Source organism: Haematobia irritans, chromosome 1 (genome assembly GCF_050003625.1).
Source record: "Haematobia irritans isolate KBUSLIRL chromosome 1, ASM5000362v1, whole genome shotgun sequence".
In the NCBI taxonomy this organism is placed as follows: domain Eukaryota; kingdom Metazoa; phylum Arthropoda; class Insecta; order Diptera; family Muscidae; genus Haematobia; species Haematobia irritans.
The window spans coordinates 277,966,990-277,991,777 of record NC_134397.1 but is presented as its reverse complement, the minus strand read 5'-3'; the positions used below and the strand labels follow the sequence as shown (position 1 = coordinate 277,991,777).

General features: G+C 34.8%; 1 protein-coding gene across 1 annotated transcript in view; it reads left to right on the top strand.

Annotated features, from left to right (window-relative positions):
- Positions 1-24,788, top strand: part of LOC142225748 (uncharacterized) — an 88,134-nt gene that overhangs the window by 42,751 nt on the left and 20,595 nt on the right. Inside the window, exon 2 of the mRNA XM_075295574.1 lies at positions 6,710-6,757. Within this exon, the coding sequence (XP_075151689.1) occupies positions 6,710-6,757 (48 nt within the window). The remainder of the gene's footprint in view (positions 1-6,709; positions 6,758-24,788) is intronic.

Below are 24,788 nucleotides of genomic sequence, written 5' to 3'. Positions count from 1 at the left end.
TTGGGAGAATATCTGTCATCAAACCCCCTTAAATCCTACATATATTATCAAGATACCCGCACCGACGAAGAGTTTTCAAAGGAAACTAAAGGGTGATTTGTTAAGAGCTTGATAACTTTTTTTTTAAAAAAAACGCATAAAATTTGCAAAATCTCATCGGTTCTTTATTTGAAACGTTAGATTGGTCCATGACATTTACTTTTTGAAGATAATTTCATTTAAATGTTGACCGCGGCTGCGTCTTAGGTGGTCCATTCGGAAAGTCCAATTTTGGGCAACTTTTTCGAGCATTTCGGCCGGAATAGCCCGAATTTCTTCGGAAATGTTGTCTTCCAAAGCTGGAATAGTTGCTGGCTTATTTCTGTAGACTTTAGACTTGACGTAGCCCCACAAAAAATAGTCTAAAGGCGTCAAATCGCATGATCTTGGTGGCCAACTTACCGGTCCATTTCTTGAGATGAATTGTTCTCCGAAGTTTTCCCTCAAAATGGCCATAGAATCGCGAGCTGTGTGGCATGTAGCGCCATCTTGTTGAAACCACATGTCAACCAAGTTCAGTTCTTCCATTTTTGGCAACAAAAAGTTTGTTAGCATCGAACGATAGCGATCGCCATTCACCGTAACGTTGCGTCCAACAGCATTTTTGAAAAAATACGGTCCAATGATTCCACCAGCGTACAAACCACACCAAACAGTGCATTTTTCGGGATGCATGGGCAGTTCTTGAACGGCTTCTGGTTGCTCTTCACTCCAAATGCGGCAATTTTGCTTATTTACGTAGCCATTCAACCAGAAATGAGCCTCATCGCTGAACAAAATTTGTCGATAAAAAAGCGGATTTTCTGCCAACTTTTCTAGGGCCCATTCACTGAAAATTCGACGTTGTGGCAGATCGTAAGTCTATTCATGATGAAATGTCAAAGCATACTGAGCATCTTTCTCTTTGACACCATGTCTGAAATCCCACGTGATCTGTCAAATACTAATGCATGAAAATCCTAACCTCAAAAGAATCACCCTTTATTATATTTGATTCATGGTGGTGGGTATTTAAGATTCGGCCCGGCCGAACTTACTACTGTATATACTTGTTATGTATTTATGTTGTCGTCATTTAGCATGAAAACTTCGAAAAGAAACAAGACAAGTAGGAATAGGAAACAAGCGCTGATTTTGATAAATTCAGTAAGCGAAAGACTATTTAGTGCAACCATTCACGCTTACCAAGTAGCACTAAAGAATGCTTTTGTTAATGATCGCACTTCATTTCAGACCCGAAGTCGTTTAGTGTATCCAATTTCGCTTACTTAATTGCACTAAAGTATGTGAGTATTAATGCCGTATTTTTTCCGATGATTGGTTAGTTTCAGTGTTGAAGTCTAATGGAGAGGTCGTTGCTACGCGTGTTTGTTTCTCTAATTCTTAGAATTACATTTTATCGCCAACTCATTTAAATCCTGCAAACATTAAACACATTTTAGAACGAGAACAATTGTTCAAAGTTTATGAAGACACGGTATGTATTAGGATGATTCCATCTCTTCTGACTAATTTATTATTTTATATTTTAGAAGCTGTAGAGTATCACGTTGGTGAAAATTATTATAAGTTTTACATGAGTTATACAAATAAAAAAAAATTTAAAAATATTGAAAAGTACCTTGAGTGATGAAATTACACTTCGATTTATAAAAGAAAAATGCGCTTCGGGGGATAAATGTTTTCCTAACCCATTTTCACCAGTTTTACGAGCGCTTTCATTCACTGACTTCTTCATATATAACGATCAGCATCCACGTAAGCGAAAAGTAGGATTCATAAAAGAAGCGCATTTTAGCGAGACATTTCTTGTTAAATTCACCAATGAAATCCTCAAACACACTGTAAGTGCTGCTAAGGTCTGAGCTTCTTGACAAAACCGATGGAAATTCCTCAATTTTTTTTGCTGGGATTGGAATATCCGTGATCTATGACCGAAAAGTTTTTCTGTCCAGGTCTTCAATATTGTCTTTAGAACGGTATTATTCAATATCAAATCTAAAAATATAAAAAATTTCTTAAAATTATAAGAAATTAATTGAAGCCCCAAATCTATTGTTCTCTTCAAGGATCAATTTTGAAGCGATTTTTATTGTTATTGGACTAATGTATTGCATAGTGTCATTTTTTAAGGAAAGTTTGTATCGTTTATTGTTACAAAAAATAAAAATACATAGTCCTGAGATTTTTTATTAAGGTCATGGCTTTCTGTGTGCAAATTGCCAACGCTTTGAACAATGCGAAATCGTAATAAAGACCAGTGGATTTCTCAATCCCCAAGTGCAAAAAAAGTCTTTTTGTTCACATTTACATCTTCATTAACAAGAACTAAATTAACAATGAACTATTTGAACTATACCCGACAATACCAAAAAAAAAAAAATGTCCATACAAGAATTGATTAATTAAAATGAAATAGGACACAAACTCTTCACATGACCCTCGACTCACCACCCTGTTTATGTGGATATCTTTTCGACTGACTGTGAATAGAATAAACGACTGTATTTGGCCCAAAAATGAGCTCTTCTGCTTCCTTGACCATTTGCTGTGGCAACAACAAACACATAGTAAGGATAACACGTCCTCCACATCATGAATAATAGCCGAAGATAGCAGCAACTCACATTTCGATGTGATTGATTTATGCTGGTGAATGCATTTCCTTTCATTCCAACATTTCCCCAATTCCAAGGAAACTGATCTTAAGGAAAATATGATGACAAGAGACTGAGATTCTAGTCCTTAGGCATTGAACGGAGAATGGGAGGAGGAAGTATATAGGGAAGTATAAGGAATCTTTGAATTCATCATCTGAGTGTAGTCATCGCCAACATCATCGTTGTCGTCATTATTCTCATCTTCATCCTTATCCTTGTCATTCCGCCTGTATAGTCATCATTTGAAGCTGAAGCTACTGCCGTTACTGCATATTGTTGGCAATTTGTTAAGAACCTTCAAGTGCCTTAGAGTAGAGACAGAGAAAAACTTTAAATCGGAAGAAGGCAAGGCCATCTCTTTGGTTGAGGATGTGTATGATGATGATGATTCCAATGCTGCACTTTAACTGAGTATCGTTAACGAACAAGTATGAGGATGGGGATGAAAAATGACAATAGCAACAAGAAGAACTTGAGATCCTGAAGTAATTTAAATCAACCAACCGAACATTTGTAATACCACCGATGAAGTCGATTTCTGTGTCTTTGCTTCGATAGATGTAAGCAAGCCTCGGTGAGAAAGTCAGTAAGTGATAAAATTGATTTCACATAAAAAATGAACCTTGGCGACCCTGTTTTCCCTTTTTTTCGCAAAAGAAATTTAAAAAAAGTCAATGGCCATGGTGATACATAAATTTCCTATTTACTCTTCAAAAAAGCCGTGAAATATTAACATCATACAGAACGACTCTCGATTTAACTTAAAGTTGAACTTGTTATTAGCATAATCCCTGAGCTTTACAGGAAGCGAACGTCCTCAATGAAAGTAGAGTCCAGTATGAAGTCAGCGTCCAGAATGAAACCGGTTTCTCAGGACATCCAGGATGAGGTTTTTTGTGGTGTGGGATGAATTTCCTCGTTTCTGATCTACTCTTACCCTCTAATAAGAAAATGTCATGGTTGCGACAAAACATGTTCTATGCTCACCGTCCAAAAATAACATTTTGCTCTCGAAACATGTTTGGGGTCATCCTTCTCTGCGTGTGAGGAGTTCACAATCTTCTTTCACAGAAAGAATTTTGTACTCCTGATACAGATGCTGTTTCGGTATTTTGGACTGACAGTCGGTGGCATGGAGATTTCTCTCTTGGGTTCTACTATTCTGTTCTATCTATGAATCTTAGTTTCAGGGGAAAGTAGAGTAGTTACAGAGGGAAATAAAGCTAATTAATTAGATACTATTATGAATGAGTCTAAATGTGCCGTAAAAACACATCTGAAAATGTTACTTAAGAGGTTGTCCAAGACTGGTTCATAAGGATCTATATTGCAGGATTTATACTTCCGAATGAGTCAAAATCGTGGCTTAAAATTTTAATTTAGTCTGTTTAGCGCGATTTAAAAAAAAAAACTAATCAAAAGTCCATTAGTTGCATTTCAAAAATACAAAAAGTCGCCTTCGAGTTTTGGCAAAAGTCAAAAGAAAATTTACCCCATTATAGCCAGATACTGTAAGGCTGAATATTTTTATGATAAAAGAATTTGGATACCCTCTTACGCTATTGTCGATAATAAAAGAAGGACACAATTTGGAGGATGTTTTTCTGGATAACTGCCTAAATATTTCAACTAAACAAATATGCCTACTTTGTTTCTTCGGCCTACCTTGTCCACACACCGAAGTTCAATAATCGGTGTTTCCCTAGCATACATACAAATCGTATCTTATTGACTGGAAATACCAACAGAAGATGATGGTGATGATTCACATCCAAAGGACTAAGAAAACATAGAGAAAACCTTCAAGTAATTACACATCCAAGCTATCTCACCCACCGACCCACATCCTAGGCGATACGGAAGAATGAGAAACTGCCGCAGTGGCTGCCATTCTAATGAAACTTTCCATCGGCAGCATTTGAAAATTCAAAATCCGCCATTTTGAGCTGAAACGAATGAATGAATGACTGAATGATGGAACGATTATTCACTCGATTGAATTTCAAATTTAAATTTCCACTGCCATGGTATGGTCGTTGTTCCCTCCAAAACAAAAATGCTTGGAAACGCAAAAACCCTGAACATAGGATAAGCAGTGAAAATGTCTCACAATAGGGTCACTTTGAGAAAACCGTCTTATTCGCTGGATTGGTTGGTCTGCAGAGATTTGTAAATTGGAATAACTGCAAAATACCCGCATACAAATTGTGCGAATTCGATTCATTTCATTGCTTCCTTTGGGCTTTACGAATTTAGTTGATTTTTTTTGCTTCATTTTATTTTTTTTTTGTTTTATGCATACATTATTTGCCATAAACAAGTCTCAAATGAAATGGCTGGGGATCAAGTCAGGGATCACAGATAATTTTAATAGAATTCTGTGAGGAATTCAAAGGAGGATATGCTTCAAAGGAGGATATGCTTGCATAAATATATTCCCAAGGAGATACATGTACTTGGCTCATTTTAAAATCCAAAATTATATGAAAACCCTGAACATACACTGGAAATAAGTTCACCCAGTTTCATAGATTTGGTTTTTATGGTAGATGCTATGGCACTGATTCTATCATATTGTATGAAATTTGAAATTTTTACACTGAAAAAAGCTTGTGTTAGGAATTGATAACGAGTCAAAGAGGCGAGACATTGCAGAAAGAATACATTTACTAGGACAAAATACTAAGACACAAATTATATTTTATTCATTTTTCAAAATATTTTTTCCATGTAACAACAAAGCCCTTCACACATATGTTAACCGCAATTTACACTGAAAAAAGTTTTGCTGTAAGGTCAAAGATTTCTTGTCCTTAAAATACGAATGCGAATTTTTCTGATATAATTTTCCAGATGTGTCTTGACTACAGAGCAACAAAGCCTTCAAAATAGGAGATGTTTTTCAATACTTTATTTAAAGTAATTTTTTACTTTAAATATAGAATAATTTCTATTTGAAGTCGAGTCTGAGTTTGGAGATTTAAGTTGTCGTTAACACACTTTTAAAGGTCTCTGACAGTATACGTAGAAACAAGCTTAAAAAACGAATCGATTAAAATATGTCTCCTTTAATCAAGTACGCAAAACATAAATTTAAAAGACCAATGTGTCTTAAGAGTATCCTTACTTTTTTGACTGGAAATCAAACCAAAATCATTAGTTTTAAAGACAAAATCTAGATTAAAGTTTTCTGTTTTGTTAATTTATAAAATAATTAATGGATTTATAGATTGTCCGTCTTTTAGAGTTGATTGGTTTCAATGTACCAGTACATTGTTTGCGAAGTCATGATTATTTTACAATTCCTGCTCATAGAACTAAATATGCATCCTTGGAGCCAATTTTAAGATCTCTAAAGGAATTTAACAATTTAAATAATAACTTTGATTTAGATTTAGATTCAATTTCCCTAAATAATTTTAATTCTATTTTAGACTTAATTTATTTTTAGAATTGCTAGTCTGTAAGGAATGTATTCCATAGACTGAATAACTAAATAAAAAACAATCAGCGAATTCGCCGACCGAACAAGCTTATTCAGTGTACAATTCCTAATTATATATTACACAAATTTTTCAAGTAGAAAGATTTTTTTTTAATAAAGTCTTTAAAGTCTTCCCCCCTAAATTACAAATTTATAAGCATTTGTCCTTCTATGTTACACAAACATGGAATTCACATTTTAACGGCATGAAATCTATTTGCTTACGACACAAGTTTTTCAGTGTATGCGTTCAAGAATTTTTATGAACATCATAATCTTTTGTGTAATCGATCATTGTCTTCTTTTTATCCCTAAAATACGCCTGATTGACTTAAATTCATGCCACCCTTTTTGTGTCCAAATAGTGTGGCCTTTACGTTGGATTATTTTGCTTTCATTTTTATCGTATTAACGCCAAATATAGTCCCGAAAACAAAAAAAAAAAACAGTATTATAATAATCCTCTCAAGGTATAAATAACAATTTCAGGTATTTCATCTCCTGTCTTTTTGTTTTTTCATTGCAGGTAATGTTGGTAAACAAATCAAAGGAGGATATTTGTTACGTTATAAAAGTAAGTATCCATTGGCAATTTTACTCCCATCGAAGGTAATATAACCACCTACCAGCATACCCCTAGAAGGTTGAGTATGAAGGTTATCTACCATTGGTGACAATGGTGATTCTATTATCTGAGCTGCTGTCGGTGGTTGGTGGGTTTATTGCCACTAACACTCGAACCATCCATCTCATAAATTGCATTAAAAGCCAAAGTAGTAAACTTAAGTAAAAAAGTTAATAACAATAAAAGTAAATCATCTCACAAGCAAGCAGCCTCCCTCTGCCGTAGCTGTAGCCACAGCTGAGATCCTCTATGACCTTGGAAGGGGTCGCGTAGTGGGGAATAGCTTGCAGTGTAATGAAATAAAAGTTGTAAGGTAGCAGTGCCAGCAATGGCGGCAACAGCAGTCACCAGCACAATATGACACATTAAAATGACACTCCCAACTCAAAAATGCCACAGACACATGAAAGAGGCAGTCTAACGACACAACACGCAACACCCACCCAAACCCAACACACATTCCCATTTGCTACAAATGAGGCACTAACCATGACACTGATGACTTAAGCACAGGGGTTTTGCAGGATATCTAGGATTTTCAATTTTGTTATTTGTTAGTACTTTTTAATATATACCTTCCATCATTATTTATTTGTAGCACATCACTCCAATATTCTTCATATTAATATTTAGGTAAATCAAACCGATTCCTGGATTTGATTTCTTGAGCTTTTTGACGGTGCATCCGATTCGCTTCGATATGTTATGTTATGTTAGTTCTCATCCCTAAACAGTAACGCAAACATTTTTTCATATCGGTCTTTAACCGTTATACTACTTTGGGTATTAGGTCATATTTTTCATCACCGAATTTCTTACTGTTGGATTATAATTAAAAGTTCTTACTATTCAGCATGAATTCAGCATACGTTACCAATTAATGCACTGAGTGATAGAAATTGTTAATTATATTCGAACAGCAAGATATGCGGTGTTGAAAAATACGATATGGGTCATCAAATGACCCCAACGTAGTATAAGGGTTAATTAAATTTCAAAATAGATTTAATTAATTATTTTTACTAAGGGATGAAACAGCAATAGTTGTTGCACGGTTATTCTATCCGGAATAAAATCAAAAAACGATCAAAAGCAATAAAAGTTTTTAGTATCATTCGAAAGAATCTATACGGCCTATAGAGTGTGTAATACGTTATATATTCAATTCAAATATGTGGAAAATTCGGTTTATTTTATTGCTGCTTTTGCAAGATTAGTCATCGACATCATTAAAAGAATATAAAATATTTTGTGTTTTGTTATATTTGAAATAATTTTGAAACCACTGTTCACCATATAAAATGTACGAGCATTTATACGAATCTCTGAAAGTCAAACTACAACTAACTTCACTCATTCCACCCGCTCCCAAGCACATCAAATTCCATTACTCGTCATCTCATACTCAGTTTACACTACCATCATCCCGCACATACAATGTCATATAGAAAACTCATTCTCATAAACACTTTATACACTCACTCACACATAGACACATACATGCATACACCATCTCACATAGATATATTGTGGCTTCCGATGATGTTACTGTTGCTCCTTTTGGTAGTAAAAGAAAACACAGTGCGTCTCTATGTGTGCATTGGGAGCGTATGAGCGATGTAGTAGTGTATGAAAGATTCTCTGCACATGACTTTCATACACTACAACTTGTAATAACAACAGCAGACGCATCACCAACAACAACCAACAAACCAACGAAAGAGTACGTCACATTGTTATAATGTGCCAAATCAGCACAAGTGCAATTCACACTTGTATGACACAGCAAAGTTTTCGAATATCAGTAAATTGTATAACCCACTACAAAAACAAATATCGGATGAATGAGAGTGATGCTATTAAGTCGTTTGAATGGAAAGAGGATAAATATCAATAAAGAAAGAAAATCAGTTAAACAACAAATACCGATGAAATGCTTAATATCGAGATAAAATTACACAGAGTACACATTGTTCCGTATCGACAATTTTCAAGAAATTCGATAGAATATTCGAATAAAACGTCTATTGAAAGATTAAGCAAACTAACATTACAAGAATAAATAAGAGACCAAATGTTGGGCGAATTCGACAATATGATACTGATTTATTTTTGAGAGGATCTTAGATTACTTCGCTTGCATCTTTGAATTTAATATTAGATAATTCAATGAACTGAAAATGGTGATACCTTAGGTTAGGTTAGGTTATGTGGCAGCCCGATGTATCAGGCTCACTTAGAGTATTCAGTCCATTGTGATACCACAGTGGTGAACTTCTCTCTTATCACTGAGTGCTGCCCGATTCGATGTTAAGCTCAATGACAAGGGACCTCCTTTTATAGCCGAGTCCGAACGGCGTTCCACCTTGCAGTGAAACCACTTAGAGAAGTTTTGAAACCCTCAGAAATGTCACCAGCATTACTGAGGTGGGATAATCCACCGCTGAAAAACTTTTTGGTGTTCGGTCGTAGCAGGAATCGAACCCACGACCTTGTGTATGCAAGGCGGGCATGCTAACCATTGCACCACGGTGGCACCCATGGTGATACCTTACACCATTAGTATTAGGAGTAACCGTATACAGGAAACTGATTTGAACGATTCACATCTAAGAGAGGACTGAGAAAGTCTACAGAAGTTGGACTTTTTATGGATGAGCGGTGGGCTCTAAATGGGACCTGAATCCAAAAGTGATATATGAGAGCGTAATTAGGTTAACTCTGACATAAGCGTCGATAGTCTGGAGGACATCGGTGGAGAGGAAGTGCAATATAGAAATTTTACTACAGGATCAACATGTTTTCTTGGCATAACTGGGGCAATGAAGGCCAGGTCTTATCATAGCCTTTGAGATTATACTCGACTTAAGACCTATAGAGGTTCAGATCAAAAACAAAGTCGCCATGTCTACGATGAGATTGGAGATGGAGAATGGCGCAACAATCCATGATCGTATACTTGAGGTGACCATATCGGGCGAAAGTGACATTCTGGCGCCAGTAAGAGGGTCATGGGGGAACGCTATGGGGGATACCAAAGGGAGATACCAGAGGGAAAATATGGGAGAGAGAACGGGACAGACGCCGAAATCCTATTCCGCAAAACAATCCTGCAAACAGAAGTTAGTGCCATATCGGAATGTGTTCAATGGACCGAAAATAGCAAGAGGACGCAAAACGTGAACATTTTCACATATTGCCGGAGGGCAATGAAGGCAGATATTAAATTTCGATGGCGAACCATATCAGCTCGGAATGCAGCAGGATCCACAACAGATGGGTGTCGGGACATGACGGAATAACAGGACACGTAAAGGCAAATGAATAAGAATAAGAGCTAGGACAGTGAACTTACAGCCAATTTCTCTTATCCGAAACGAATGCTTTCGTTCGACTAGAATGCCCAAAACAGCTGAATTTATAAAGGAAAATCAGCTGTTTTTGGCATTTCAGTCGAAAGAAAGCGTTCGTTTCGGATATCAGAAATTGGCTGTTAGAAAACGCAAAGCCAATAGAGGCGCAATATGGGTCGCGTTGACTGGATGAGCAGGGGGACACATAAGGCAATATAGACTAATGCAACGGTGGGAAGGACGCCGAGAATGGGGTAACCCCTGTAAGAAAAAAACTAGAGAACTGGTCAAAGAGAGTACGACGATAGTCAGGAGGGCCGTGGAAATAATGACCGGGTACCTAGAATTGAGAGCACATCTGTGCTGAATAGGAACATCAGAGGATGTTGCAAGTATAATTATACGTTATTGGAACATTACCTTTGTCACTGTCCTCTTTAATCCAAAGATTCATTATCTGTTATTTTTAAGATTATTTCTATATTATTTGTTGTTTTGATTTCAGCTTAAAATCATGCATTGAAAAAAACTGAAAAGTGTAGCTTAACCAAAAAGTAGGAAAATTATGATTTTCAAATTTATTTGACTTGGATGGACATCTTTTTCGAAATTACCACACTGAAAAAAATATTGTCGTGAGGTCAAACATTTCATGCCTTTAAAATACGAATGCAATTTTTGCTTAGCATAGAAGACGCATTTCACTAATATAAAGTTTTTTTTCATTGTCCAAAAGTCGACAAACTTTTCAATGAAGTCGTATTGTCCTTATAATGAAGTGATTTCACTTAAAAATGGCTATCATAACATGGAAGAAAAAATGTTTGGGCTAAGGTCAACTTGACTTTAATAATTTAGAAAAATTCTTTAAATTTAATGAAATCGTCTTTAAGACAACAGTCTGTTTGCATATTGGCTACAAAGCAAAAAATCGTTCAAATATAGGACATGTTTTTCAACACTTTATTTTAAAGACGTTTTTTTACTTGAAACATTGCATAATTTCTACTGCAAGTCGAGTCTTATTTTGGGAAATAAAGTTGTCGTTAACTCGTTTTTAAAGGACTTTGATAGCATATTAAGAAAATGAGATGAAAAAGCGAAAAATTTAAATTTGCTGCCTAGAAGCAAGTAAACAAAATCCAAATTTAAAAGAAAATTGTGTCTTAAAAGTATCCTTACTTATATTCTCCGCTTCTTTGGCTCGGAATCAGTACCAAAATTTTTAAAGTAAAGACAAAATCTTTGGAACTGGGCATGCTTTTTTTCATCACCATCCACTACATCTTCTTTAAATTAAAAAACAAAATAATTTTCATTTGACTTACTTTAACGAAATACGACAGACGGACGTAAACTTCAAAGATACGTGTTCGAAATTTAAACATTTTTTCCTTAATATTGTGCAAATTACGTGTCCTAAATTTAGGTTGCATAACCTTTCATATTATTCATACACTAATATTTTTTAGTGTATGAATAGTACGATGGTTTTCGGCATTAGATTACATTCAACTTATTCGTATGATCATTGAGTTTTCACCTTTAGTTCATACATTTTTAAGGCGTACTTATGATAAGGAGAATTTCATTGAAAGGTGGAAATTTTAGAACAAAACTGTAAAATTAAACTAAACAAAAATATTTAATTTTTCCAAAATTTCGCATCAGTTCAATGATGGATGTTCAATGAGTCTCGATGACCATTGAAATCGTTTATCATTACGATGCAAATTGAATAGGGCAGCACTAATTCACCGTTCACACCTAGCATCGTGAATTCTTGTTGGACTAATCTTTGGTACACACAAAAATAAAATTTTCTGATTCAATCACGAAATTAATTTATCCAATTAATTTTTTAATTGAAATGTCTTCAATCACGAAAATGATAGTATCAATCACAGTTTTAATTGGGCATAAAAAAATTAATTGATTCAACTAAAAATTTAATTGATGTTGATTGCAAATATCAATTAATTTTAATTAAAAAAGGTAACAATTTTCAATTACTTTCTGAACTGGCTTAGTGTTTGATAAACAATTGATTGTTTGAAATAAATGTTTAATTAAAAATAAAAAAATGTTCATCACTTTTGTTATGTTAACCGACTTATGGTGTTTTCTTTTCTGAAAAAAGTTCTTTGCCTTCATTTTGTCTGTACAGAATGCGCATTTTTAAAATGTTACCAGAAACCTAAAAAAATGCTATCATTTCAGCGGGCAGAAAAGAATTCAAAGAAGGAAACAGGGCAATCGCAGCACTCTCGTTTATTGGCAGTGCTGAAAATGCCCGTAATTTGCCTCTATGCGTGGCGCTATTTTCACAACAGAATTCGAAGCCTTTTCGCACTTTTGCCTGTTTTTTTTAGAAAAGAACCTAAAGAGTACATTTTCCGGGCAAAATGCAAAAAAAGTGTGCATTTTTTACAAGAAAAGAAAACGCCATTAGTCTTCCGAATTCGATTAAAAAGTTAATTGTATCAATGAATTTTTTAAATAAAAATTTTTAAAATTTTCAATCATTGACTTAACTAACTTAATCTTTCTATCTTGATTAAAAAGTTAATTGTATCAATTAATTTATTAATTGAAAAAATTTTCAACTTCAATTAACTTTTTAATTGGAAATATTTTGGTGATATTTTTTTCTGTGTAGCTTGGCCTAAAAACACAACAATTATTAGCTACTCAACGAAAAATTCTTGTTAATGAAGTTTGCAACTAAAAAATCACAATCGATGTCTCTATCGATAAAGATGGATGTCTATTTTGACTACCGTCTACATAATGAACCTGCTTTCAGTATAAGACCTTTCCATGTCAATTTTACTTGCGGGTAGAATTTCGTAACCACCATTGCTATGTAAACATTATGCAAAAGTATATTCACCATTACTATTAATACCTCATTCCAGTTATCTCGTAAAACAAAAATTATTGACTTCCTTCATACAAATTGACAGATTATCCCTCTATTAGAGTGGGAGTGTAAAGAGAGTGAAATAAGTGTGGCTGGCACATAATCTGCAGCCGAAATTTTTGGTAAAAGCTTCCGTTTCCGGTTAATTGACTCTAATGACCACTTTGGTGAATTTGTCAACTTTGGCGCTGTCTTTGGCAGCACCACACTTTGGGATATCACTCCATCTCATCTGGCATTGCTTATTGAATGGTTCACCATCCTAAAAATCCCCTAAGTCAGAAGGCGATAAAGCAAAACACTCGAATGACGGTTTCTCTTGCCGGAGATATAAGCAAACACACTAGGCTGGGGGTAAATAATGTGCCCAATGGCACACGCATTCGTAGCTTCAGCACCAGACGGATGTTGGGAGTAATCCATGTTTACTGCCACTAAAAAGTGTTTGACAGTTTGGACCCAAGAGATTGCGGGTATTGCCCTAAGTTGTAGCTTTATGTGACTTCCATCCATCGTTTTTTGGATCCTTCTGTCTGTTCATTATGGGTAGACAAATGATTGGGCTATGAATATGGGGGTGAAATTGAGTGCAGCTACAGTCTGTACTATAAAAAAATATGACAGGAAACGATAGAAATGATGGCGACGATGATGATGATGACGATGGTTATGAGGATCAGGATAACGATGATAATTATGATAATCATGATGGCCATATCAAAGACAGTGAGAATGGTGAATTGCCTCGACACCAGACGAGACCACGAAAATAATGATGCTGTGGAATTTTACAGTTGTCACGTTAAAATTTTATAAAAGTGACTACAGTGACATTGACAATGCCATATCTTACACTGCCTCCATCTGTTACACAATCATCGGGACTATCGTATTTATGTATAAAACCAATGTTCATATTCCTTTACAAAAACAAAAAAAAAAAACAGAAAAAATGTACACATATGAATTGGGATATGGATATGTGTAACTCATATAGGATAGTAATTTTTATTTGCTGATGCCATAGAATGATGGCCATCCATCCATCGATAAAGAGAGCAGGGATCCTTCCAACTTCACGTTGGACTTGTTTGTTTACGATTGCGTATTATTAAATATTAAAAATACAATGGCCCAGTTCACCAAGAATGATGATGTTTTTGGTGACGGGAATGATGGTGTTGGCCATTTGGAGAATAAAGCTGTAATCAATTTCGACAAGAGGCCTCCATTTCAACACTCGAAAAAGTGTGAAGTCACCAGGAAAATGTATTAGTTATTCCAAGCAGAAATATACTAAAGACTATGGAAAAGTGCAAGCGCTCGAACGGAAATATGTATAGTCTATAGATTTGTATCTGGCGTATTATTTTCAATGACTCAATTGATCAAGTTCCTTAATCTTTTTTGTTCATAAAGCTCGAATAATAATTAATTATAAATAATATCATGCATTTGGACTTTAATCACTTGTTTCGATATCAGGCTAATATGAAAAGTAATTTTTTTTATCAAATAATACAAAAAATAATACAAACAAGTAAGGAAAGTCTAAAGTCGGGCGGTGCCGACTATATTATACCCTGCACCACTTTGTAGATCTAAATTTTCGATATCATATCACATCCGTCAAATGTGTTGGGTGCTTATATAAGGGTTTGTCCCAAATACATACATTTAAATATCACTCGATCTGGACAGAATTTGATTGACTTCTACAAAATCTATAGACTCAAAATTTAAGTCGGCTAATACACTAGGGAGGAACACAATGTTAGTAAAAAAATATGGGAAAAGTTTAAATCTGAAGCAATTTTAAGGAAACTTCGAAAAAGTTTATTTATGATTTATCGCTCGATATATATGTATTAGCAGTTTAGGAAAATTAGAGTCATTTTTACAACTTTTCGACTAAGCAGTGGCGATTTTACAAGGAAAATGTTGGTATTTTGACCATTTTTGTCGAAATCAGAAAAACATATATATGGGAGCTATATCTAAATCTGAACCGATTTCAACCAAATTTGGCACGCATAGCAACAATGCTAATTCTACTCCCTGTACAAAATTTCAACTAAATCGGAGTTAAAAATTGGCCTCTGTGGTCATATGAGTGTAAATCGGGCGAAAGCTATATATGGGAGATATATCTAAATCTGAACCGATTTCAACCAAATTTTGCACGCATAGCTACAATGCCAATTCTACTCCCTGTGCAAAATTTCAACTAAATCGGAGCAAAATATTGGCCTCTGTGGTCATATGAGTGTAAATCGGCCGAAAGCTATATATTGGAGCTATATCTAAATCTGAACAGATTTCAACCAAATTTGGCAGGCATAGCTACAATGCTAATTCTACTCCCTGTGCAAAATTTCAACTAAATCGGAGCAAAAAATTGGCCTCTGTGGTCATATGAGTGTAAATCGGGCGAAAGCTATATATGGGAGCTATATCTAAATCTGAACCGATTTCAACCAAATTTGGCACGCATAGCTACAATGCTAATTCTACTCCCTGTGCAAAATTTCAACCAAATTGGGGTAAAACTCTGGCTTCTGGGACCGTATTAGTCCATATCGGGCGAAAGATATATATGGGAGCTATATCTAAATCTGAACCGATTTCTTCCAAAATCAATAGGGATCTATTCTGAGCCAAAACACATACTTGTGACAAATTTGAAGTCAATTGGACTAAAACTGCGACCTAGACTTTGATTACAAAAATGTGTTCACGGACAGACGGACATCGCTATATCGACTCAAGAGCCCACCTTGATCATTTTTGCCAAAGACACCATGTGTCTATCTCGTCTCCTTCTGGGTGTTGCAAACATATGCACTAACTTATAATACCCTGTTCCACAGTGTGGAGCAGGGTATAAAAATTAACATATATCGATTTTCGGATTATGCAACCTTGCACAAAAGAACATAAACGCTACAAAAACGAAAGCCCTATTTTTTCCTGCGAACTCCTGCCAGCAGCTTCATTTGTATTATAATGGTGTACTCATAGAGTCCGTCCATAGTATTAAGTGTCTTGGGGTCACTGTTGATGGCAAGCTTTGTTTTGACCATCATATTGACAACATAGTTAGGCTAATCAACATGAAATGGCGTCAATTGTATAACTCGGATCTAATGTTACCTTACTCGGTGAAGGAGAAGTTGATACATGCATTAGTTAAGAGAACTTGAGAAAGGTGAAATTAACAGTGAATAGAGTAGTACGTTATCTATATTCGCTTGGACGGTTCGATCATGTTTCGGACTATGTTCGACGCTTCTTAGGATGTTCCTTCTCGGAATTTGTTGATTTAAGATCTCTGTTGTTATTTTACAGGATTTTTAAGACACAACCTCCTCTTTTTCTTGTCAACTTGTTTTCTTTTGGACGCTCTCGTCGCAATCAATTGATTATTCCAACTGCCAGTCGATACATGAATAAATCATTTCATGTGAGAATTGGTAGACTGTATAATAGTCTGTAAAATGGAATGAAGCATTTTGATCTATCCTACAACACCTACCGAAAGAACCTTCTTCAATATTTTACATCAGCTTGATGATTAAAGATAAAGATAAATTGACTGAAACATAATGCAAACATTGTTTAATGAGTAGTCTCCTGACTCGCGAAATAAAACTGATTTTAATTTCAATGGGATCCAAGAACATTAACAAACGCAAAAAAAAATTAAAATAAAAAAATATATATAACATTATTGATATAAGATTGCTGGTTCAATTGTTTATATAAGATTTTTGTTTATTTTTATTAATTTATATTTAATATTTTTATATAATATTGTAATGTCCGTTAGAGTAGTAAAGGGTGATTCTTTTGAGGTTAGGATTTTCATGCATTAGTATTTGACAGATCACGTGGGATTTCAGACATGGTGTCAAAGAGAAAGATGCTCAGTATGCTTTGACATTTCATCATGAATAGCCGAACGATCTGCCACAACGTCGAATTTTCAGTGAATGGGCCCTAGAAAAGTAGGCAGAAAATCCGCTTTTTTATCGACAAATTTTGTTCAGCGATGAGGCTCATTTCTGGTTGAATGGCTACGTAAATAAGCAAAATTGCCGCATTTGGAGTGAAGAGCAACCAGAAGCCGTTCAAGAACTGCCCGTGCATCCCGAAAAATGCACTGTTTGGTGTGGTTTGTACGCTGGTGGAATCATTGGACCGTATTTTTTCAAAGATGCTGTTGGACGCAACGTTACGGTGAATGGCGATCGCTATCGTTCGATGCTAACAAACTTTTTGTTGCCAAAAATGGAAGAACTGAACTTGGTTGACATGTGGTTTCAACAAGATGGCGCTACATGCCACACAGCTCGCGATTCTATGGCCATTTTGAGGGAAAACTTCGGAGAACAATTCATCTCAAGAAATGGACCGGTAAGTTGGCCACCAAGATCATGCGATTTGACGCCTTTAGACTATTTTTTGTGGGGCTACGTCAAGTCTAAAGTCTACAGAAATAAGCCAGCAACTATTCCAGCTTTGGAAGACAACATTTCCGAAGAAATTCGGGCTATTCCGGCCGAAATGCTCGAAAAAGTTGCCCAAAATTGGACTTTCCGAATGGACCACCTAAGACGCAGCCGCGGTCAACATTTAAATGAAATTATCTTCAAAAAGTAAATGTCATGGACCAATCTAACGTTTCAAATAAAGAACCGATGAGATTTTGCAAATTTTATGCGTTTTTTTTTTTTAAAAAGTTATCAAGCTCTTAACGAATCACCCTTTACATTGTAATTCGTTAAATTGGCCCTGTAAAGGCTTTGAATTTTTTAAATAAATGGTAATAAAAAAAAATAAAATATTTGATGACAAACTTTCCAGACAAGCGTTACAATGCATTAAAAATCATAAAAAATTTAAAAATTATTTATTTGTCAAAATATCAATATTATTTGTGGTATATTTTTAGGAAAAATACTATAAAATACATCAGATTTTTATAGTTTACCAGCGAATCGGGTGGTAAATAGGGGTGCTTAGCTCTAGATTACTTTTATAAATAGAAAGTAAAACTGGTTTGCTCCATCGTTTCCATTACCGAGTAAAACACAATATTCAATAATCGTCATCCGAAGCCCTTATGCATTGGCAATGCCGTTGTAATGGGTTATCATTACACTGAAAAAAAGCATACTCGGTTCCAAAGATTTTGTCTTTACTTTAAAAAATTTGGTTTTGATTCCGAGCCAAAGAAGCGGAGAATACAAGTAAGGATACTTTTAAGACACAATTCTCTTTTAAATTTAGGTTTTGTGTACTTGCTTCTAGGAAGCAAATTTTAATTTTTCGCTTTCTCAGCTTTTTTTCTTCATATGCTATCAAAGTCCTTTAAAAACGAGTTAACGGCAACTTTATTTTCCAAATTAGGACTCGACTTCCAGTAGAAATTATGCTATGTTTGAAGTAAAAAACTTCTTTAAAATAAAGTTTTGGAAAACATGTCCTATATTTGAACGATTTTTTGCTTTGTAGTCAAGATGCAAAAAGACAACAAATTTAAAGACAATTTCATTCAATTTAAAGAATTTTTCTGAATTATTAAAGTCAAGTAGACCTTAGCCTATAAATTTTTTCTTTCATGTTAAGATACCCATTTTTAAGTCAAATCACTTAATTATAACGACAATTCGACTTCATTGAAAAGTTTATCGACTTTTGGACAAGGAAAATAACTTTATTTTAGAGAAATGCGTCTTCTATGCTAAGCAAAATTTGTATTCGTATTTTAAAGACATGAAATCTTTGACCTCACGACAATATTTTTTTCAGTGTATGTTTTAATTTACCTTGTCATGGAAATTGCGAAGTACTTGACTGCCTATGACACGCCAACGTAAAAGTAATGCGCAAAATTGATCGGAAACGTGGAGTAGTTGTCTCGACAAAATCGGTAGGATATAATCGATTTGGTAATGACGTTTTTTTACCACTGGGATAGTATTACAATTGCAGTATTTTTAAAATAGGATTTAGTTTCATTTCCCGGAAACGACTTCGGTGTCGTAGTCGAGGATGATGAAAAATACTGAAGATTGAAACGATACAAAACGGTTCTTGTTTTGCCAAAATACCCAGTGGTAAAAAACGACATTACGAAATCGATTACATCATACCGATTTTGTCGAGACAACGACTCCACATTTCCGATAAATTTTCTGTATTACTTTTACGTTGACGTGTCATAGGCAGTCAAGTGCTTCCCAATCTACACGGATGAAAAAGACTGTTTTTCATATGTTTGGCTATAAACATTATATGTTTGGAACACAAATTTTTAAACACAATATTTTTGAGTGCAAGCATATAATGTTCATAAACTAGCATAACATGTTTGGGACATATATGTTAATATGTTAGAACATATTATGTTTGGGACATAAAATGTTTTTAAATATAATATGCTTGGATGCAAACATATATTAATTTAGAAATAGCCTATAAACATATATGTGTTTAGTAGCTTGGAGCGCTATTTAACAAGGAGCGATATTGAATTAAGTTGGTGGTTGTTGCTTGTTATTACAAAATTAACATTTTATTTTTCCTTGGGCAATTGATCAGCTACTTCTTTGATCCTTACAAACTGTGTGGTCCGCTGTTCGAATCCCCGTCCGGCAAAAGGTAAAATTAAAATAAAAACAAGTATATACGGCCGTAAGTTCGGCCAGGCCGAAGCTTATGTACCCTCCATCATGGATTGCGTAGAAACTTCTTCTAAACACTGCCATCCACAATCGAATTACTTAAGTTGCGGTAACGCTTGCCGATGCCAAGGTATCTTAAAACCTCCTAACATCATCTTCTAAATTGTATGTCAATACGTGGTATATATTAAATCAAAAAAGATCGATCCATTACGTATATAATTCAGTTTGACAAAGTAGACATAAAATTTTGACAAAATTTTCTACAGACAGATAATATTAAAATTTTTTCTATGGAAATAAAATTTTGACAAAATTTTCTATAGAAATAAAAATTTTGACAAAATTTTCTATAGAAAGACAATTTTGACAAAAATTTCTACAGAAATAAAATTTTAACAAACTTTTCTATAGAAATAAACTTTTGACAAAATTTACTATAGACATAAAATCTTGGTCGATTATTTTTGGCTCGAGTGGCAACTATGATTATGAACCGAATAAAATTTGAACAAAATTTTCTATAGAAATAAAATTTTGACAAAATTTTCTATAGAAATAAAATTTTGACAATGATGAAAATTTTACTATGAACCGAATAAAATTTTAACAAAATTTTCTCTAGAAATAAAATTTTGACAACATTTTCTATAGAAATAAAATTTTAGTAGATTATTTTTGGCTCTAGTGGCAACCATGATTATGAACCGATATGGACAAATTTTTGTGTGATTGGACCAATTTTGGTATGGTTGTTAGCGACCATATACTAACACCAGGTTCCTACTTTGAACCGGATCGGATGAATTTTGCTCCTTCAAGAGGCTCCGGAGGTCAATCTGGAGAACGTTTTATATGGGGGCTATATATAATTATGGACCGATGTGGACCAATTTTTGCACGGTTGTTAGAGACCATATACCAATATCATGTACCAAATTTCAGGCGGATCGGATAAAATTTGCTTCTCTTTGAGGCTCCGCAACCCAAATCTGGGGATCGGTTTATATGGGCGCTATATATAATTATGGACCGATGTGGACCAATTTTTGCACGGTTGTTAGAGACCATATACCAACACCATGTACCAAATTTCAGCCGGATCCGATGAAATATGCTTCTCTTAGAGGCTCCTCTAGCCAAATCTGGGGATCGGTTTATATGTGGGCTATATATAATTATGGACCGATGTGAACCAATTTTTGCATGGTTGTTAGAGACCATATACCAACACCATATACCAAATTTCAGCCGGATCGGATGAAATGTGCTTCTTTTAGAGGCTCCACAAGCCAAATCTGAGGGTCCCTTTATATGGGGGCTATACGTAAAAGTGGACCGATATGGCCCATTTTCAATACCATCCGACCTACATCGATAACAACTACTTTTGCCAAGTTTCAAGTCGATAGCTTGTTTCGTTCGGAAGTTAGCGTGATTTCAACAGACGGACGGACGGACGGACGGACGGACGGACATGCTTAGATCGACTCAGAATTTCACCACGACCCAGAATATATATACTTTATGGGGTCTTAGAGCAATATTTCGATGTGTTACAAACGGAATGACAAAGTTAATATACCCCCATCCTATGATGGAGGGTATAAAAAACTGAAACTTTTCTCCACGATTAAAAACAAAACTTATATCTCGACTTATGTTATTTTATTATGAGTCCACTTATTTATTCATTTACTTATGGACATGAAATTTTATTTGTGTATATATGTTTTTAAGGGAAGTTTCACCAAATCACAATCCTTTAGAATATACAATTTTGCAAAAATTAGGCCTCACCTATTTCGTCATTTCTGCTACTTATACTTAACTCTGCAAGTATGATTGTCAATATATTGATGTATTATTAGTATCGACCTTTGGGATGGCAATTTCACTCCTGGGTTAATGTCATAGCAGATGGTGCACCACTACAAATGAAATAACAATGGATTTTTTGGGTCAGGCCGTTCTGATCAACAAAGCAATAGGCACAGAGGAGTATACCGAATAACGACCAATATAGTTTTAACAAATCCCACAATGTTTTCCAAGTCATCAAAATATGACCGTTAATAAATAATGGTAATTTCGTAGCGAGTTTATGAAACAACAACCATAACTACATAATAAATAAATTCATTCATGCAATCCATCTTGCTCTTGGTGATGTTTTGCCTTCTTTTGTCTCCATACGAAGGATGCAGGAGAAGGGGGGAGGTTTGGACCCTCTCTCTCCATCCCATAAAGATAGTACAATAAACATATAAATGACATTTGAAAGTCAGACAACCAACAAATCTGAATTTATCATTCTCTCTTCCATCATCATCAAGAAGATAAATAGCAAAAAAGGTTTCCCACAAACAATAGAGAAAGTTCGTCAACATTTCATTGGCTTGAGTTTATATCCAACTACTTGGCCTGTTACAAATATGAAATGAATGAAATTTTATGAAAATGATACCCGAAGGGTTCCTGTCAATTTCTAACATTTCCACAAAATACCGAAATAATTTCACAAATGGACTTACGTATATTTCGTCTGTAGAGAAGAGTCATTTTCAAAGAGAATATTCAATCACATTTCTGAAAATTGTTTTAGTGGACAATATAGACACACCTCAGGACTGAGATAACATGAAATGGTTTAAGATAGTTCCCGAAAAACGTGAATGTTGTTTTGTACATGTTGTGCATGCTCAGATATTTAACACGTTTTTAAAGGTCTCTGACAACACATGAAGAAAAAAGCAGAAAAACGAATAAATTCAAATTTATTTCCTAGTATCAAGTACGCAAAACTCAAATTTTGAAAGAGAATTGTGTCGTAAATGTATCGTTTCTTCAATTCTAAGCTTCTTTCACTCGAAATCAATACCAAAATTATTAGTGTAAAGACAGAATCATTGGAAAAGGCCATGCTTATTTTCAGTGCATAGACGGATGCTACACGCAAAAAAATAATTCTTTCCTCCCAAACGAAATTTTAGACAAACAAAGTTCGTTTCTCATTTGTAGTGTATTTGGAAGAAAAGTATATACTTTTTGTGATAAACTTTTATTCTTGTCCAAAATGTAAAAACAATTTCATAAAGACTAACTCAAAAAAATTGTTTTCTTGCTAATTGCATTTTCCCTCACATCCACGAGGTATTTTAGTTCTTAACACCTTTTCCTGTAATACCAACAATGTAGAAGAAATTATACGATTTTATAAATTTAATTTTTTTTTTACCTTTCGCGTGGACGGAGAATCGAACCGAGGACCATGCACTTTGTAAGCCAACACACTAACCACTGAGCTATGTACCTGTTATGGTCATCAATACACAGAAAAAAATTTCACGAAAAATTTTCCAATTAAAATTTTAATTGAGTTTGAAAAGATATTCAATTAAAAATTTAATTGAATCAACAAATTTTTTAATTGAAACAAAAATCAATCACAACAATTAATAGCATCAATTAATTTTTTAATTGGATCAATTAATTTTTTAATTGATACTATCATTTCCGTGATTGAAGACATTTCAATTAAAAAATTAATTGGATCAATTAATTTCGTGATTGAATAAGAAAAAAAATTTGTTGTGTGTAGATAATTATCCATATAAGTTATATTTATATAGCATAGCTTGTGGCGCCCACGATACGAATAAACAAAGTTTATTTAACAGAAACAAACACTTAGTTTGGCACCGTGGAACAGTGGTTGCTACGTCCGACTTGCATGCCAAGGGTCGTGGGTTCGACCCCTGCTTCGACCAAAGTTTTTATACCCTCCATCATAGGATGGGGGTATATTAACTTTGTCATTCCGTTTGTAACACATCGAAATATTGCTCTAAGACCCCATAAAGTATATATATTCTGGGTCGTGGTGAAATTCTGAGTCGATCTAAGCATGTCCGTCCGTCCGTCCGTCCGTCCGTCTGTTGAAATCACGCTAACTTCCGAACGAAACAAGCTATCGACTTGAAACTTGGCAAAAGTAGTTGTTATCGATGTAGGTCGGATGGTATTGAAAATGGGCCATATCGGTCCACTTTTACGTATAGCCCCCATATAAAGGGACCCTCAGATTTGGCTTGTGGAGCCTCTAAAAGAAGCACATTTCATCCGATCCGGCTGAAATTTGGTATATGGTGTTGGTATATGGTCTCTAACAACCATGCAAAAATTGGTTCACATCGGTCCATAATTATATATAGCCCACATATAAACCGATCCCCAGATTTGGCTAGAGGAGCCTCTAAGAGAAGCATATTTCATCGGATCCGGCTGAAATTTGGTACATGGTGTTGGTATATGGTCTCTAACAACCGTGCAAAAATTGGTCCACATCGGTCCATAATTATATATAGCGCCCATATAAACCGATCCCCAGATTTGGGTTGCGGAGCCTCAAAGAGAAGCAAATTTTATCCGATCCGCCTGAAATTTAGTACATGATATTGGTATATGGTCTCTAACAACCGTGCAAAAATTGGTCCACATCGGTCCATAATTATATATAGCCCCCATATAAAACGTTCTCCAGATTGACCTCCGGAGCCTCTTGAAGGAGCAAAATTCATCCGATCCGGTTCAAAGTAGGAACCTGGTGTTAGTATATGGTCGCTAACAACCATACCAAAATTGGTCCAATCACACAAAAATTTGTCCATATCGGTTCATAATCATGGTTGCCACTAGAGCCAAAAATAATCTACCAAAATTTTATTTCTATAGAAAATGTTGTCAAAATTTTATTTCTAGAGAAAATTTTGTTAAAATTTTATTCGGTTCATAGTAAAATTTTCATCATTGTCAAAATTTTATTTCTATAGAAAATTTTGTCAAAATTTTATTTCTATAGAAAATTTTGTTCAAATTTTATTCGGTTCATAATCATAGTTGCCACTCGAGCCAAAAATAATCGACCAAGATTTTATGTCTATAGAAAATTTTGTCAAAAGTTTATTTCTATAGAAAAGTTTGTTAAAATTTTATTTCTGTAGAAATTTTTGTCA